This window comes from Pyrgilauda ruficollis, unplaced genomic scaffold (assembly GCF_017590135.1).
Source record: "Pyrgilauda ruficollis isolate IOZ18807 unplaced genomic scaffold, ASM1759013v1 scaffold12, whole genome shotgun sequence".
Classification (NCBI taxonomy): domain Eukaryota; kingdom Metazoa; phylum Chordata; class Aves; order Passeriformes; family Passeridae; genus Pyrgilauda; species Pyrgilauda ruficollis.
In genome coordinates, this window is record NW_024510321.1 from 17,926,694 (window position 1) to 17,942,667 (window position 15,974).

Here is a 15,974-nt window from a genome sequence, read left to right on the forward strand (position 1 = left end):
CCACAGGAGACATGTCTGCAATGCATCCAAGGCTCCAGGGGACATTTAAGATAATTCCAGGGCACTTTGTTTCCAAAAACATTGGTAGAAGAGTAACAACTCCATGTCACCTGAAGCTGTCCTGCCCTGAACTCTGAGAGTACAACCATCTGGAAAACCAGACAAGGGCTCTCCAGGATTGAAATTTCACCTCTAAAAAACCCCTTTGGTGCCTCTCACTGCAGGTTTATAGGGTTCTTTTTCTTTGATCATTTCAACATTAAGTAATACCTACAAATACTGTCTGGAATATGTTGGAGACCTCCAATCAAATTTTTCTTTCATCTAACAAAGAAAAGATGATGATGCCTGACTTATTGTGATCCAACGTCTCAGCCTCAGAACACAAAAGCAGAGTAAAGAACCAAAAGAAGTAGAAATAGATAGTAGAAATATGATGGGAGAAGTGCTTTGCTGAAGAGCAGAATTCCATTTCAAAAAGTATGTGAGGAGATAAGCCTGTCTACAGGTTGTGTCAGTCATTGAATTTCAACTATCTCCTAGAGCCAGCCATGTCAAACATGGATACATTATGAGTCTGACAAAATTAATTTGTTTTTACTTACCGGAACGTCCTGTCAAGGCTCACACTTAAGCCAATGTAGAAGTTGTTCCCCCAGTCTTTATAGAAAATCTAAAACAAAAAACAAATTTACTTAGCTGTAATAAAATATATTTCAAGTAAAATCAAAAAAAGTTCCAGAAATGCTGTAGTTTCTGTTGGTCAATGGCAGAGTATGCAATGTTCAGGGAGTTGCTGGAATTACATGCCCAAACTGCAAAAATGCAAAATTTTCCTCCAATATTCAGTATATAACTAGGGGAAAGAAAAAAAATAAAAAACTAACACAAAACCAAAAACAACAACCAAAAAAAATTGCAAATTATCTGAAAAAAATGGAGAAAAAAACTATGTTAAGAAGGCAAGAATGAGCTCTTAAGCAGGCTTATAACAATATTTTTGAGAGTTTTGGAAAACATAGTGAGAATTTGCTGAAGGGCTGCCAGTTAATTTTGGGGGTTTGTACTTGGTCATGTGGAGGAAAGAATGTAATAAAATTTGATTTTATTTGATTCCAAAACAGTATATCATCACCAGGGCATTCTTTTCCTATAAGACAATATCCTAACTTAAACCTTTGCTGCAAATATGGGATCTATTTTGACAAACAGCTTTTATTGAATTCTGTGAAAAGAATGAGTTAGAAAAGAACATAATTAGTAGTTGCAGCTTTCAGCTAAACAGAGCAAAATCTTTCAAAGTTGCAAAGCATTCCTAAAAAGTTGAGAGCATTCCTAAAAGGAAGCTGAGAATTTGTCTATGTATAGCAAGTTATTAAAATAATTATTATAATAAAGCTTTTAAGTAGATAAGCCAATGAAAGGATGAAAGGTGGAAGTGATTTTTTTTTTTTTTATGATGGGGATCACTTTCTAATATTTCACAAACCAGCTGAAAAAATGTGCCTCAGTTCACAGAAAATGGTGCACTTTTCAAGCAAACATATTTCTTACATATTTCCAAAGAAAATTTTTTTCAGTTTCATTCTCAATGACAACAAGGTCACCACCATTCTTCTTGCAAAACCCTCTGGCTCTTTCCATAGACATTGCTTCTTTGCTGAAGTAGTATTCCTTGTGTTTGTATATGATCCAGTCATCCTCACCAACAACATATTCATAATCTGCAAATGAAAACATTAATTACCTGTAATAGAAATTAACCTCATTACATGTTAATTAATTTTCTTTCATTGGAAGCACAAGACTTACTGAATGTGGAATTAGGCTCTGGTTTCGGTGAGGTTCCTGCAATACAAATCAATATTTGAGTATGTTTCTCAGCTGTCTCTCAATTATATTTACACAGGAGCATTTTAATTACAAACAATAATCTTAAGGGTTACTCAGTACATGCTTATTTTTGTCACAGAATTTCTCAGAGTATCTGAAAAAAACAAGGGCTACATTCAGCAAGCAGCATGTTAGAGCTCATCATAGGTTAACCTTACAGCAACTGGCCAACTTTAGGCTGCTGTGTTTCTCTTCCCCAGCATACTACATATACCTTCCAAACTTGCCTGTGTATTTTATGGATTAATTAATAGTTTTCAACTGCCTTTACTGAAATTATAGGTATAAACTGTTTTATTGTGATTGATGGCACAGCTGTCTCTAACACATGCAGATAGTGTGATCTGACCTGGGAAGGATGTTCTTATTTACCTCTCAAAGGTGCTAAAGAGAGAAAGTTATCTTACCTTTTTTAATTTGGCAAACAAAGTCCAGCATGTGTTCACAAAATAAATCATTCCAGTTCATGTTGAGATAGCCAGTAAACACGCCACATTTTTCATTCCCATCATAATTGTTTGGTTCTCCATGTGACCATTTTTCAAAATTTACCTGTAGTGAAAACACAACTGTGTTACTATTTTCCTTTTAAAAGGAAACAATAATTCTGCTAAAGAATGTACTCCATTTGATTTCATGGTCCATTTTGTTCTTTAATGCCAGACCTTTTAAGGAGATGTGCATGACACTTGAGTAGAATAACAATTCATCTGCGTGTTTATAAGCCGTGTTAGCAAACCAGGAAACTCTTGCCCCATTTGTTACCAGGAGAGATGATGTTCTCATGTCAAGCTCTAAAAAGAAATATGTTCTCTGATTTCTGGGTTGTTTGTCCTGCTCAGATGTTCCAACCCAAGACAATCCATTGGCTCTGCCATATGGCCTTGGGCCTGGCAGATCTCGATCTACGTAAGACAATGAGGGCAGCAAAGCTGAGCTGGTGTAGGTGTATAAAATTATTTATTGCAGCAAATGACAAATGGGAATATAGAGATTAGCACAATCAGACTTGCTTGAAACAGGAGCTAGACTCCATCACCTTTTATCACTGTAAATTCTGTATTTTTATCTGTAACTATGAACTATTAGAAGATTTAAGACTAATTCCTACAAAGGAATCAAGTACTAAAGACTTAAGGTTACTTGCATTTTATATAGGAGATATGAGAGTTTTCTGCCAAGAGAGACATTTTAAAAAAGGGTCAAAAATCTGAAATAGCAAATTATTTACTCACTGGTGAGCCATCACTCCATGTAAATCCACTATCAGAGTCCAAGGCACTTAAACCCATCCAGAAAGAATAGTGAATATAACCTCTGTCTCTGAATGATTACAAATAAAGAGAATCAGACACAGCATGAAATAGAGAAGTGGAATGTATAGCATTACATTATTGTCAGCACACTTGATACTCTAGGTATAATTTGAGACAATAAAAAGTAATCATTTAATTGTCATGTGGGGAAAACCAGCCTGGGACTACATGCGCCCGGAAACAGTGAAACACAGAACTTTATGGGAAAGATCACAAATGCCATAAGTCCACAAAAACTGAGTTAAAAGAAAATATTTTTAAAGGTCTTGGTTCCACTAAGTTGCTTAGGCACTCATGGACTTGATTTACACATTTATACAAGCATATCAATATGTCAGGCTTTTCTTAGTCTTCCAATTTTGCCCCTTACTTAAGGTAGGAAACCAGCACAAAACATTATTTTAATCAAGAGTATTTTATCTACTGATCAGCTACAAATGAGGTAAGAAGATCTGTTTTATCTTTTTGAATTAACTTCAGTTAAAACCAATTTTGATGATACTTCTCTCAATTTTGTTTATGTTCAGGCAACTTTAGTGCATGGCATCACCTTCCCAGAGGCGTGTCAAGAAAACCTTTTGCTCACCTCTTTTTACCCTTTTTTTTTTTTATGGCATCACCTTCCCAGAGGCATGTCAAGAAAACCTTTTCCTCTTTTTACCCATTTTTTTTTCTGCCACTTTTTACACCATTTTTGTAAAGTAGAAATTGATCACCAGAAATCCTTTATGTCTTTCAGACAAGTACTTTTTAAAATTTTTTCTTCTTCCATTTAAATGATGGACTTTGCAGATACTTACAGTCTAGCTATCAGGTTTTGTTCTTCTTCACTGTGGATACATGCAAGATCTCCTCCAATAGTTCTGCAAAAATCTCTTGCTTCAAACCACGTTTGCATTTTTTCCCTTCCTCCCTGAAAAATCTATAGAAAGTGGGCAATTAAATACTCTATTGTATATTACAGATATTTAAAAACACAAATATGTGCTTCTATCTTGCTTCTGATCTTCTGGTCTCATTCTATTACTGACTATTTAATTGTTCAACCGTTCGACCTGTGGTTGTCTATCAAATTTGATTATTGCTTTTCCTGTCATCTCAGAGTTCCTGTGGCTCCAAACTTCACTTCATACACATATAGATTTTTTCCAACATTCCCAACCATACCTCTTGGGGATGTCTGGGCACGTTATCACAGACTGTCTGTCAAATAGGCAGGGTAAAATCCACTTCCCATGCATGAACAAAATATATTCTTATTTAAATGGCAAACATTTGCATTCAGAAACGAAACACCTACTTTGAAGCAGAAGCTGCTCTGAGAAACAGACTGCCATCCCTCTGGGCAAAACAGGAGAGGGGATGTTGTTGGGGGAGGAGGAGGGGGGGTGACTCCCTCCACCAGCTGCTTGCAGAGAAACGTGTTTGTCTCTTCACAGTTCAAAATATCCCATAATCCAGCTGAACGTCCTGTTGCCATGGCCACACAGCCTGTCTCCTCCCCTTCATAAAACATAAAGTTGTTAAATCTTATTGATGACTACATCTTCTCAAAATATCTGCTGCTTATTTAAGAGTAACCTGTTCCCGCTGTGTTTGGATACCAGTGGCTCACAATAGCTCGTATGCCTTCCTATTAAATCATTAAAAATTTTTTGTAATGTAAGTTTCTTTTATGTTATGCTAGGAGTTACTTAAAAATACCCATCAAACAACAAACACCTAGTGATACCCACAGACCTGTGCAGTCCCAAGTGATCTTCTAGAGGGAGTTGCCGCAATCCCTGATCTATCCCTTTAGCACAAATAGAAAGCAGCATTATCCTTTTTGCTGCTTTATGCAGAGAGTTCCTAAACCACTTTTTAGCTTTCAAACCTTCACCTTGTCATTCCCCAGAGCAGGAACTCAATGGCCCCATGGCACTTACCAGGCATTCCCACATTCCAGTGAGTGAAGGTGACAGGATCTCCACTAGCCCACCTGAATGTCCCCTGTTCTTCCACATCTGAAAGACCAATCCAGAAGTATTTTTCTGGTTTGAATCCAATTATGGAGGTCAGAAAAGCTTGTTCATATCTGCGAAGAGTAAGCACCAAACTATTGTATCACATTTTATCAGAATTTGTGCATTTCTTCAAACAGTTAATGGTAGCAAATCTGATAAGGCTAAGGTGATTTGTCAGTACGAATGAAGTGAAGCACGGTTAATTATCTTACTTCTATAGGTATAATTATCATACTAAATAATTTTTCCCTTATGTTTTGCCAAAGTAAATTATATCTAGAATTTAGGATGATTCTATTCACCTTTTATACTGTGCAATGAACACAAGCCATTACTTAAAGTAATGCGTATATATTTCTTATTCTGTATAAATAAGAGCTACAGTGTTTTACTGAGCTTTATGATAAAGTTCAATAAGAGCTTCTAGATCTTTAAATCTTGTAACTGTGGGGAAAAAAAAAATCTTTTATTCTAATATTCATCCAGATCTGGCTGTTGCAAAGAATGAAAAAAAAAAGGCTGAAAAGCTTGAATCCGAGAGAAATAAATAGTTTCATGTTTATCTGTTTATTTTTAGTTCAAAAAGTTTTAAAACAATCTGCCAATCTGGAGTTGTGCAGGTGACCCAATTTTTTAATTTCCAGAGGTGACAACAGTGTGTGTAGTAACAATAGCCTGAATGTTTGTATTGATGACCTAAAAGCCCCTGATGTATTATGAAATACTTCATCAGCTCTACCTTAAATTTTCCTGGGAAAGATTGGTATCACACTAGATAGACATTATGAATAACTGCTAGGTAAGAATAAATTTCTGTTCAGCACATCCATCCTTGTTATATACATTAGAGGATGAGAGTTGTGTTTCCATACCTGTCTCTTACAGTAGCCAGGTAACCTTTGTTTTCTTCACAAACTTTTTTTGCATCTGAAAATGTTGTTGGCAACTGCACCAAGGAGTAACAGTAAAAGCCATGCTTCATCCAGCCCTGGCAGTGTAGAAGCAGAGATGTGCAGAGAGGCTGTCAGATCGCATGGCTTTGTGCACTTCCAAAAGCCACATTAGTACCACACCCCAAGTCAAAACCGATCCCAAAGGCCAAGAAAGGAACCGGGAGGATAATCAAACATCGCTTTAGTGACCATAACTCCATGTCTTGTCCCTTGATACAGGACACACCAGGGGTCTTTGCAAACAGTGAGCCGTGGTAATGCCTTGGGGCTGGCAGCCACAACCACTTTGCAGCTCCCTGTGTAAAGTTTCCTCTGCCTTCTCAGTGCATAAGCAGCTGTTACAAGAGTTTACAATCTGCAAAACAGTCAGCTCAAATATTCCTGATTCCTGTGGCAGACTGATAGAACTGAGGAGGCATACAACCCTTGACTCGTGTGTTACACCCTGAAAAGATCGCTCTGCAGAGAGCAGCTTTTATGCATGCAGTGATCAGTTCTGCAGCAGGAGACAGCTGAGTGAAATACACTTGTAAGTGAATAAAAAAATGAGTCAATCTACATTTCAGTTAAATAAAGCAGAAGTTTCCCTATCGGTCTAAGTATCAATACATATGAAATTAGCAGTTTTCTAGACTCCACCAAGAACAGTCAAAATAATTTACTTCCATCATAGTTATTATCATGGGAGTGAAAGTAATATCCAATCACCTTTTACTGCTTTTGTTTCGCACTTACTTTCTGGCAGCCTGGGTAAGTAATTTCAGCCTCCCCTGCTTCTTCAGCCAAGGGTTTCCTTTTACAGACGTAGCCAAATTTCATTTCACAAGCACTGTCAGCCCAGGATCCATCCTAAATATTGTAAGAAACCATAAAGAGAAGTGAAAGCTAGAGACAGTTCAGGTCCAACAAGAATATCCATTCTCAGAAAGAACCCTTCAGTGTTCCTATGGCTGAGACTGTTTCAGCTCTCTTCCTTGCCTTCTTTTTTTCTCTAAAACTCACAAATACATACAGTAAGGGACACATTTCCTCAGAGGTGAGGTATTAAAGATTCAGGGACTGAGGAGAGCAGGAAAGAAACATTAGGTTCCTCTCTATTCTCACCAGCATAGCATCTATTATGGTCATATAATGATGACTATGGCAAGGAAATGTTTGATAAACCAAACATAAAATATGAAAAAATGTCTTGTGTAAGTCTTTTTCCACAACATTACACCTTTTTTTAATAATGAGTAGAAAGCAAAATAAAATCTGGGTTTGTGCCTCCAAAGTAACTCTAAAACTCATATATTTTAGTAGTTTTAGAGAAAAAATGAGAATATCTGTGCTCCAAGAATCTATTTGTCTATGACCAGTCATGTTCCATGTGGATGATGAATGATTTCAACCAATTTCAGATGGGAATTGTCTCAGAGAAGACAAAGTCTCCATGCAGTGCACTGCTTCTGGTGCATCACACAGCTTTCTAGATCTGGTTTTAAGTATCCCTCCACAGTAAAATATCCTAAATTAAACCAAGTTCATAATTTCTTTTTCTTTTTAATCATGAACGTTTTCATTTTAGGAGGCAAAAGGATGGAAGAAAGTATGAAAGGGGGAAGGTATTTTTACCTGTCCCTTCATAAGGATGCAATCTGCCTTATTCCAAGTGTGGGTTGGCTGTCCATGGTGCCATTTGGTATAAGTCACAGGTGTGCCATCACTCCATTCAAAGTACATTTGAACCCTGAAGTCATTTAGACCAATCCAGAGTTCATCATCTGGCTCTGGGAACACAAAGTTAATTGTAGGTATGGATATATCATAGAATGGAATAATTACATCTCACACCCAATTTTGACTGAAGAACTTAAAAAAAAATAAGACCATGGTTATAATGATTAAATGAATAATAGCAAGAGCATAATCCCAGATTAAAAAAAAAAGAAAGAAAGCGATCTTCAGGAATACTCACTGTACCCGAGCTGTGACACTGTAAAACTGTACTCTTCAATATTATGAATGCTCGCCAGCTCTCCATCCTCTTTTCTACAGGAAGACTGGGCTTCTTTCCATATTTTTGGTGTTCTATAAATTCTGTAGCAATGACCTGCATAGGCCACCCATTCCCTGGGGCATTTAAAATGCTTTGAATCACCTAAAAGAATTATGTTATTAATGAAAAGTTCTTTTTCATTGTTTTATTTACATCAAAAAAAAATTACCTGCACCGATATGAATTTGAAATATTGGAGCACATACTGAAAGAGGAGAGAAGCCAAAATCTGAGGGTACAAAGACTAAAATACAAAATTTTCCCTCCTATTTGTCCTTCAAGCTCCCAAAAAAACTGTTTTACAGAATTAAATAAATACTGAGTAATTTGGCATGCAAATGTGCAGGGCACAAATTCTCATTCAATTCCTCCTTTGGCTGGGAACAGCCAAGTTCTAGAGAAAAGGGCCTCTTTTCCTACTCAGGGACTCTATCCTGGTGAATTCTGTAGCTGTTTATATTTTTTTTCTGGAAGCAGCAGGTGCTCAGGAGCCAGTTGGAGCTCCTGCACAGCCCAAATCATATCAGAGAGTCCAGACACAACCACATTGTACCAGAAATGTTATACCAGGCATTCCAGCTGCACAGAAATGCCACACACTTTGTTCAACGCTGATTTCTTGGTATGAATTCAGTATGGCCAGCCCATCTTCCATTGCTTGGAAAGTTCCCATGCTCTGCACCTACAGAGCAAACTGAAGAGGGGAGGATGTGTGCCCAGAATTAGTGTGTGGACAACTGCTTTGTCTGATGTTCTCTGGACATGGTTTGGACCTGCGCAAATTACATTCCCCTGAGCAACATCCAGACATGGTTTGAAGGTTAGCAGGGTCAGAAACCTGTTCAAGTGAGCTGCCTGGATACAGCCAGAAGGATACAGGATATGCATGCTCCCCTGAGCTGTATAATCTCAGATACTCATAGATTAGGGGAGCGAGGTGCTGTGAAGTTAGTTGTGCGCTGGGAATTCCCAGTTAAGCAACTGCACCTATTTCTTCACATAGCTAAGACCTAATCTGCCTCAAGTAAAAAGAGAGCTCCACAGCGGAAATGTTCCAGATGCATAGTCTGATTTTTTCCTTTCAGAATAGAACAAAAAGGGTCACAGAGAGCAGGGCAGCATGAACTCTAGCTCACATCTTTTAGCAGGACATAGGTTTAGAGTGTATATCAGATCAGTTGATTTTATCAATATTTCATGGTCTGGATAACATGGCTAAACACCTAATCCTGCATTCTTCAGTACCCTGGGCTCTTTTCCAAATGATGAACAACATTTAGACATCATCTTTAAAATGAGCCAGAAAATTAAAGTCTTCTTAATATTTGACCCAGGCCAACAAGTGTAAGCAGTGTGTTTTGACAATATGTTCCCTTTTCATGTATGACATCCTCACAATATTTCTCACTGACTGTAAAAGCAGCCCTAGCTATTGACCAGCGTACCTGAGGCAATGGTGAAAGAATCCAAGGAGGTGTTTCTCTTTTGGCAGATATATCCCAGTTTCCGATCACACAGCTGGTTTTCCCATTTGCCATTCCTACCTTGGAAGGTCCCACATATTTTTCCAGATTCCACTGAGGGATTTCCTTTAAAAAAAGCAACAGAATCCCTCTGTTAACAATGAAACTTTTCACCTCTTCACAGGAGGGTGTGTGCATGACCTTTGCAGCTGCAAAGCCACAGGGGTATTTTTCTCTAGAGTAATAAATCCCAAGAGGTGTGACAAGGGAGCATCACTGTGATGGGAAGAGGAGAGAAGGAGAGAGAAGGGGAGGAAATTTTGACCCAGATGTTGATCATCATTTAAGAAAAGTGCACTTACCTGGAGCCCAGTTGAGGTATCTGAAAGGACTTCCCCCAGCCCACTTCCAGCCACTGTCAAGTGCATCATAGAGACCAATCCAGAGCTTTGCATTGACGCCCAGGTCACTAGTGAGCCCTAAATGGCCAAAACAGTCAGGTTTTAAATGCCACTGATTTTTTAAAATTATTCAACAAAACTTGAAATAATATTTTAAAACACAAGTGATATATTTTTTTTAGTATTTTTAGTATAAGTTAGATTATTTTCATTATTTTAATATAAGGTTCTGTGAGAAGAACAACTCTTGTAAGAATGTCACTGGGACCTATTTTAAGAGAGAAATATAAGTGTCCATGTTAAAGCCTTGGATATGACTTACATTTTAAACAGTACTTTTTTATTTTTTTTTTTTTTTTAATTTTAGTGTATTTTTACTTTACCTAATAAATACATTTCTTCACGAAGGTCTGTGATGCTCAATAATTCTGCATCCTGCTGCTGGCAGCTTTTTCTTGCTTGGTGCCATGTCAAAAGTGACTCTGAGTTTATCTGATAGCGTGTTTCTGTCACAGGATTTGTTTTCCAAAACTTTCTGTGGGTGGTGTCTAGAAAAGATGATACCAGCAATTTGACAAGATAATCATGTTTACTAACCCAGAAAATAAAATCTTTGCTTCAGACTAAAACTATATAACTGTGTGATTTGATAATTTTACATACCTTTTTCTTCACATAAATATACTTTTGTCCATTCAGTATTAAAAATGTTTCAATCACATTAGGAATTGTTTATCCTTACAAACCTAGTTTTTCTACATTGACCTCGTTCCTCTTTATTTATGTAACTCATCTACTTCTCTCACATTTCAGTCCACATTAACCCACTCACTGATAAATTCTACCTCTACGAGTATTTCTCTCTTCACCATATAGAAGTTTTGGTCCCCACACCCATTTCTTACCTTGAGATCGGTCTTATGCTCTTCCAGACCACCCAATAAAACAGAAATTACAACATGTGAATTGGGGATGAAGGGGCAGGGAATTTGTGTATGGAAGCACTGAGGGCAGGTGAAGGTCACTGTCTTCAGTGTGTCCTGCCCCCTTCCCTTCACTAAAGCCCTCCATCCATTACCCACCACAGTCTCCTGATAAATCTCACCTTCCTCATCCACTGCACTTCCTTTTGTCTTGAAAAGGAAGACAAAAGTCCTAGGGGTTTCCCCTTTGTTTATCCGTCAGTCCCAGTCACCACCCTCAGAATACTCCCTGTGAGTACCAGTCTTGGGGACACTGTAGGACAGTGGCAGTGCAGAACAGATGGCTCATGTCCTTGTTGATGCCTCATGTCCTTGTTGCACAGCTCACCAGTGAACTAGATGAGCCAGAATTCAGCTCACTGTCCAATGCTACTTCCACATCCCAAGAACATTTTGACCATGACAGTGGATGACACTTTTTCTTAACAGCTCTCCTGAGATTTTTATAAATAAATTACCTTTTAGTGGGCAGTTTCCAAACAAGTGGTCTTTATCAAAATCTGGAGAAGTTGCACACCAGAGGGAGTCTGCATCATCCCTTCCAGGGATGCATTCAGCATACCATTTCCCCTGGTACTTAAAAGGGAACACACAGGGTGCACCAAAGGCATTTCCTCCCAGGGTATAGGTATCTATGGAGAAAAGCAGACATCAATACTCAACAGTCAGCTGGCATCAGATGCTCACCACAGTGACGCTCACAGCCAGTTTTCCATCAGGCAAAGCTGAGTCATGCAGGGCTCAACACACCAGTTCTTTGTTTCTCCAAACCTCTAAAGGGCTGTTGTGCCAATCAGGTATGGCTATGGCAAAACATTCAGAACTTAGACTCTCAAACACTTAATTGGGCCTCAAACTAATTTCTGTTTAACTTTGTCATGCCATTGCTTTCTGGACTATTGTGTCAGAGGTCCCTGTGACTGAGCTTTTCCCATGACATACATACTTCTGTCCTTAGATAATATATATATTCTCTTTTTTTTTCCCCCTGCATTATTGAAAAAAACTTGGAAAGGAGGTATCACAACATTTTTATTAGTCTTTATGAGAGGAAACTGTATCTTAAATTTGCAAGGACTCTGCTAGGAAGTTACCCTTCCATCACTCTCCACTCTGATTTGTCTGTATAAACTTATGACAAACTTGGTTCCTGTGCAACAGCTGTAGTGTACAACAAAAATTTATTCTATTGTTATTTAAATTCCCAACATACCAGTGTCACAACAGAAAGGAGATTGATTACTTGATCCTGAATGCCCTTTCTACGTAGCCCAAGAGTCATAAAATTGTAGGAAGAGGAGGTCTTACTCTCTAGGGGTCTTTTTCCAGGATGATAAAACATTGCATCCTAAACCATTTTGCACCATTTTTCCTTTTGTTTTTTTTTTTTTCTACTTTTTGTTTTTACTAGGCCTGGAAAACACTAGGTAAATAATGTTAATTGTGTGGATTCCTTCTATCTAAACTAGATTTTCACTTCTTAGAGATTATTAATGGTCAAACAAATAAAAGCAATAATAAAAACTAAATATAACACAAGCATCTCTTCTACAAATTGATCAGACATTTTAAAAGCAGTCATAGATTTCCTTTTGCTGTTGTTGCACAAACAGAATTCCCATTCTTCCTTATGTTTGCATCATGGGCCTTTTATTCTATCATTTGGAAGAATTGCCCTTTATAAGTTATGCAGAAATGTATACAGCTATATTTGCTGAAGAGTATACTGATATATTCACCTTTTATTTCTACATCCTATTTATAATTAGTTCCTCTGTTGACTCACCCTATGATAATGGTTCTGCCTGTCAAGAAGGCAGTGGCATGCTTTGTAGGAAGGGGCAGTCAAGTCACCAAGAAATAGAGATGGAATTTCAGTACTCACCCTCATAGCGCTGAGAGCACACGCTGTCTGCACTTCCATGGATTTTCCACCTGCTCCCTTTGCTGGATGCTTTGGACAGCCTCATTTTCTTCCCCTTCCCCTTGCCATAGCTGAGAAACAAATCCTTGCCATGGGTTGCAAGTGTCTCATTTCTGCATTCCCACCACTGGAGTTCGTTTGTCCTGTTGCAGGATTCCAAGGTGACGGCAGCCTCGTCGTCCTTGGCGAGCACTCCCAGGCACAGCTTGAGTGCCACGCTCAGCAGCTGCGTGGCAGAGACCCACCTGAACTTCTGAAACTCATCATGCTCATCACACGTGGTGGTTATGACTGAGCTAGAGTTCTGAGCTTGGGCACAGAGCTTGTTATCTTCATTATAGATTGAAAATATTCCCCTACCTATAAAATAAAATTGTAATGCAAACACTTGAGGAGAGGTTTCTTAGGAGATAAAGGCAATTAGTTGCTATATGACAGTCTGCCACCAAAAAAAGAAAAAAAACCACCAAACACCAAAAAAAAACAAAACAAAAAAAAAAAAGAAAAAAAAAAAAAAACAAACAACAAAAAAAAAAAAAAAGAAAGAAAAAAAAAAACCACAAAACCCCAAACCAACCAACAAAACCAAACCAAACCAAAAAACCCCAAAATAGTATATATAGTCCACAGAGAGATAAATCAATCAAAGTTAATCACTGATATGAAGGATATTTATGAAAATATTCTTAAAATGAAAAAACACAAGAGCTGAATATACAGCTCTTTCAATAGATATTGTTCTTCTTCATATCCCTCCTGAAACCACAGTGGTCTCAAAAAGCATGTCAAAAATGACCTTCATTACATTTCATCATTTCTTCAAAGTTCCACAAAATCATATTTAAATGGGCTTTAATTCTGCATGTAAGAGTACTTTTTTGCTTCAGAGCTATTAAAATTATTTGCATATTCAAAATTAAATAATTTTTATATTTGGTCCAGAAAAACACTGGTTTTCAGCTCACCAAGAAAGTGTGTTTTTCTTTTTTGGTTAATTATCTTGGAAATTTTTAGCAGCTGGGCAAAAATTCATTTCTTCACAGAGTTTTACTTGTAGGTTTCTCAGGAGGGAAGCCACAACTTGCAGCATCATCAGTTCTAAGAACAGTTAAAGTACACCAATGTCCTAAGTGCTATTAATAACTAGATTTGTAAATAGAAATGTGAGACACTGAACATCAGGGTTTTGTTTCTTAAAGTCCACTTCAACAAAAAGCCTCCTCCAAATCTTCACTGTTTTTGCATCTCAGCTTGCATCCCTTTGCTCCCTTCTAGGTGACAGGCAACATCACCCAACTCACTGGGCAGTGCCATTGACCTTTACCCAAGGTTTCTTGCCAAGGCCAGCGTACTTAACTGGGCCTTCACAACCCTCCAATCCCAAAGCTGACAGGGAGTGCTTGAGCAGCCTTGGTATTGTTGCTCTGAAAGGCTACAGACCAGAACAAGCCAGATAATATTTTCCCTGACAGAGCTCTCTGGCTGCAGTGGTTCTTGGGCAGGTTAGCAGAGGATGGGATAGAGCTGGCTTGGTCTCACCCAAAAGCATGCCCAGAAGGAATTGCCTGTGGTGGATTACATCATTGATGCATTGGATGGTCCCTGCTGCCATTCAAGCAATAGTACTGGACTTCCAGAGTTCTCTAGCTGGGAACTTGCCATGGAAAAGACACAGTGTCTTTTTTTTTTCCTCTCAGCAGTAGGAGGGTGTGAAATCTAATGGATGAGAGATGTTAAGGTCCTTCCTAAAGCTCTCGGCTTGGAAACAAGTTTTCAATATTCACTGATCAGCATGCTATGGTCTAAAAGAGCGGCCAAAAACTCAAAGCACACATCAGCCAGTAGTTCTGTGCATGCTGAGACTTCACTCAGCTGAAGTGCTCTGTACTGAACTCTTCTATCCTCCAATGGAGTAAAGTTTTTGTCAGCTTTTGTCTGCATTCAGCTTTCTCAAGAATCAGCACTGACAAGGTTATGGCCACCTCTGCTGGCATATTCCTTTCACTCATATACCGCATTGAAACCTGGGTTAAGGAAAGAGAATGCCTATGCAGGCATCACCAAACCTCATTTTCAAATGATATGCTGTGACTAGATCTAAATTCATTGCCCACTAAGGGAGATAACAAGAACACATGTTAAAGAACTTGAAAACCCCCACACTAAGCAGAGGACAAAGACTTACCAGACATTTGAAGAGATGTACTAATGGAGAGAAGAAAAATCAGCTGCAAGTAGAGAGACATGGCAAATATTTCACTCCTTTCTTCCCTTCACCTCGTATTGGTCCTAAAGACCAAGTCAGTGCCTTGCAAGAAAACCCCACTGCACTGAAATGGATTAACAAACCCTTTTTAAGACCCGATGGATACAGGGAAGTTCTGAGCTTCAAATAAGGAACTGTGTCATGTCACATGAGTAATTTTGAAATAATACATTAATGAGTAAACTTTGCTTCCTAAGCTAGTTTTTCTACTGTATAAAAGTTTGCCATGGAAATATAAGGTGTAACAGGTAAGATTTTAAGACATACCTTATAACTCAGAATCATTATTTTTACCAAAAGATGAGGTTACTGTCTCATTTGCAAAAATAAATAAACGAAGTAAAAAAGAAGAGCAAGATATGTCTGTATCAATACATGATGAAAAAAGCCAGAGTGCACTGCAGTTTTGTGAAAAATCTGCTGGGAGACCACACATAGTTTCATCAAGTAACTATGACCCTGGAGTCAGAAAGAAACAGAATTTTCCATGCCTGAAATTCCACAGAAAAGAAAAAAAATAAGCTGTAGAAAGTCAGATCTGCATTCTGCAGGAGACACCTATTCTTTCTTTTGCTCTATTCTTGACTATATGCAGGAATAATTACCCAACTGACAGTAACATCTGAAAAAAATTGGGAAAGAAAACACACAATTCTAGGAAGAAAAAAAACTGTAACTGGAAAATACTGCACTTTCAATTACTGCTAGTGAGGAAAACTAAACTGATGAGG

The 15,974-nt window shown here is 38.1% G+C and overlaps 1 protein-coding gene across 1 annotated transcript in view; it reads right to left on the reverse strand.

The window, feature by feature from the left end:
- The window catches only part of LOC121364564 (macrophage mannose receptor 1-like), a 31,839-nt gene extending 16,541 nt beyond the window's left edge, over positions 1 to 15,298 (reverse strand). The window contains exons 1-18 of the mRNA XM_041487947.1: positions 15,163 to 15,298; positions 12,939 to 13,337; positions 11,512 to 11,685; positions 10,454 to 10,618; positions 10,032 to 10,148; positions 9,652 to 9,795; positions 8,126 to 8,308; positions 7,783 to 7,937; positions 6,904 to 7,017; positions 6,088 to 6,203; positions 5,138 to 5,286; positions 4,510 to 4,712; positions 4,010 to 4,131; positions 3,129 to 3,216; positions 2,301 to 2,445; positions 1,813 to 1,848; positions 1,555 to 1,724; positions 606 to 673 (exon numbers count right to left, since the gene is read on the reverse strand). Of these exons, the coding sequence (XP_041343881.1) occupies positions 606 to 673; positions 1,555 to 1,724; positions 1,813 to 1,848; positions 2,301 to 2,445; positions 3,129 to 3,216; positions 4,010 to 4,131; positions 4,510 to 4,712; positions 5,138 to 5,286; positions 6,088 to 6,203; positions 6,904 to 7,017; positions 7,783 to 7,937; positions 8,126 to 8,308; positions 9,652 to 9,795; positions 10,032 to 10,148; positions 10,454 to 10,618; positions 11,512 to 11,685; positions 12,939 to 13,337; positions 15,163 to 15,223 (2,609 nt within the window). The 5' untranslated portion in view covers positions 15,224 to 15,298. The remainder of the gene's footprint in view (positions 1 to 605; positions 674 to 1,554; positions 1,725 to 1,812; positions 1,849 to 2,300; positions 2,446 to 3,128; positions 3,217 to 4,009; positions 4,132 to 4,509; positions 4,713 to 5,137; positions 5,287 to 6,087; positions 6,204 to 6,903; positions 7,018 to 7,782; positions 7,938 to 8,125; positions 8,309 to 9,651; positions 9,796 to 10,031; positions 10,149 to 10,453; positions 10,619 to 11,511; positions 11,686 to 12,938; positions 13,338 to 15,162) is intronic.
- Between the last annotated feature and the right edge of the window lie 676 nt (positions 15,299 to 15,974).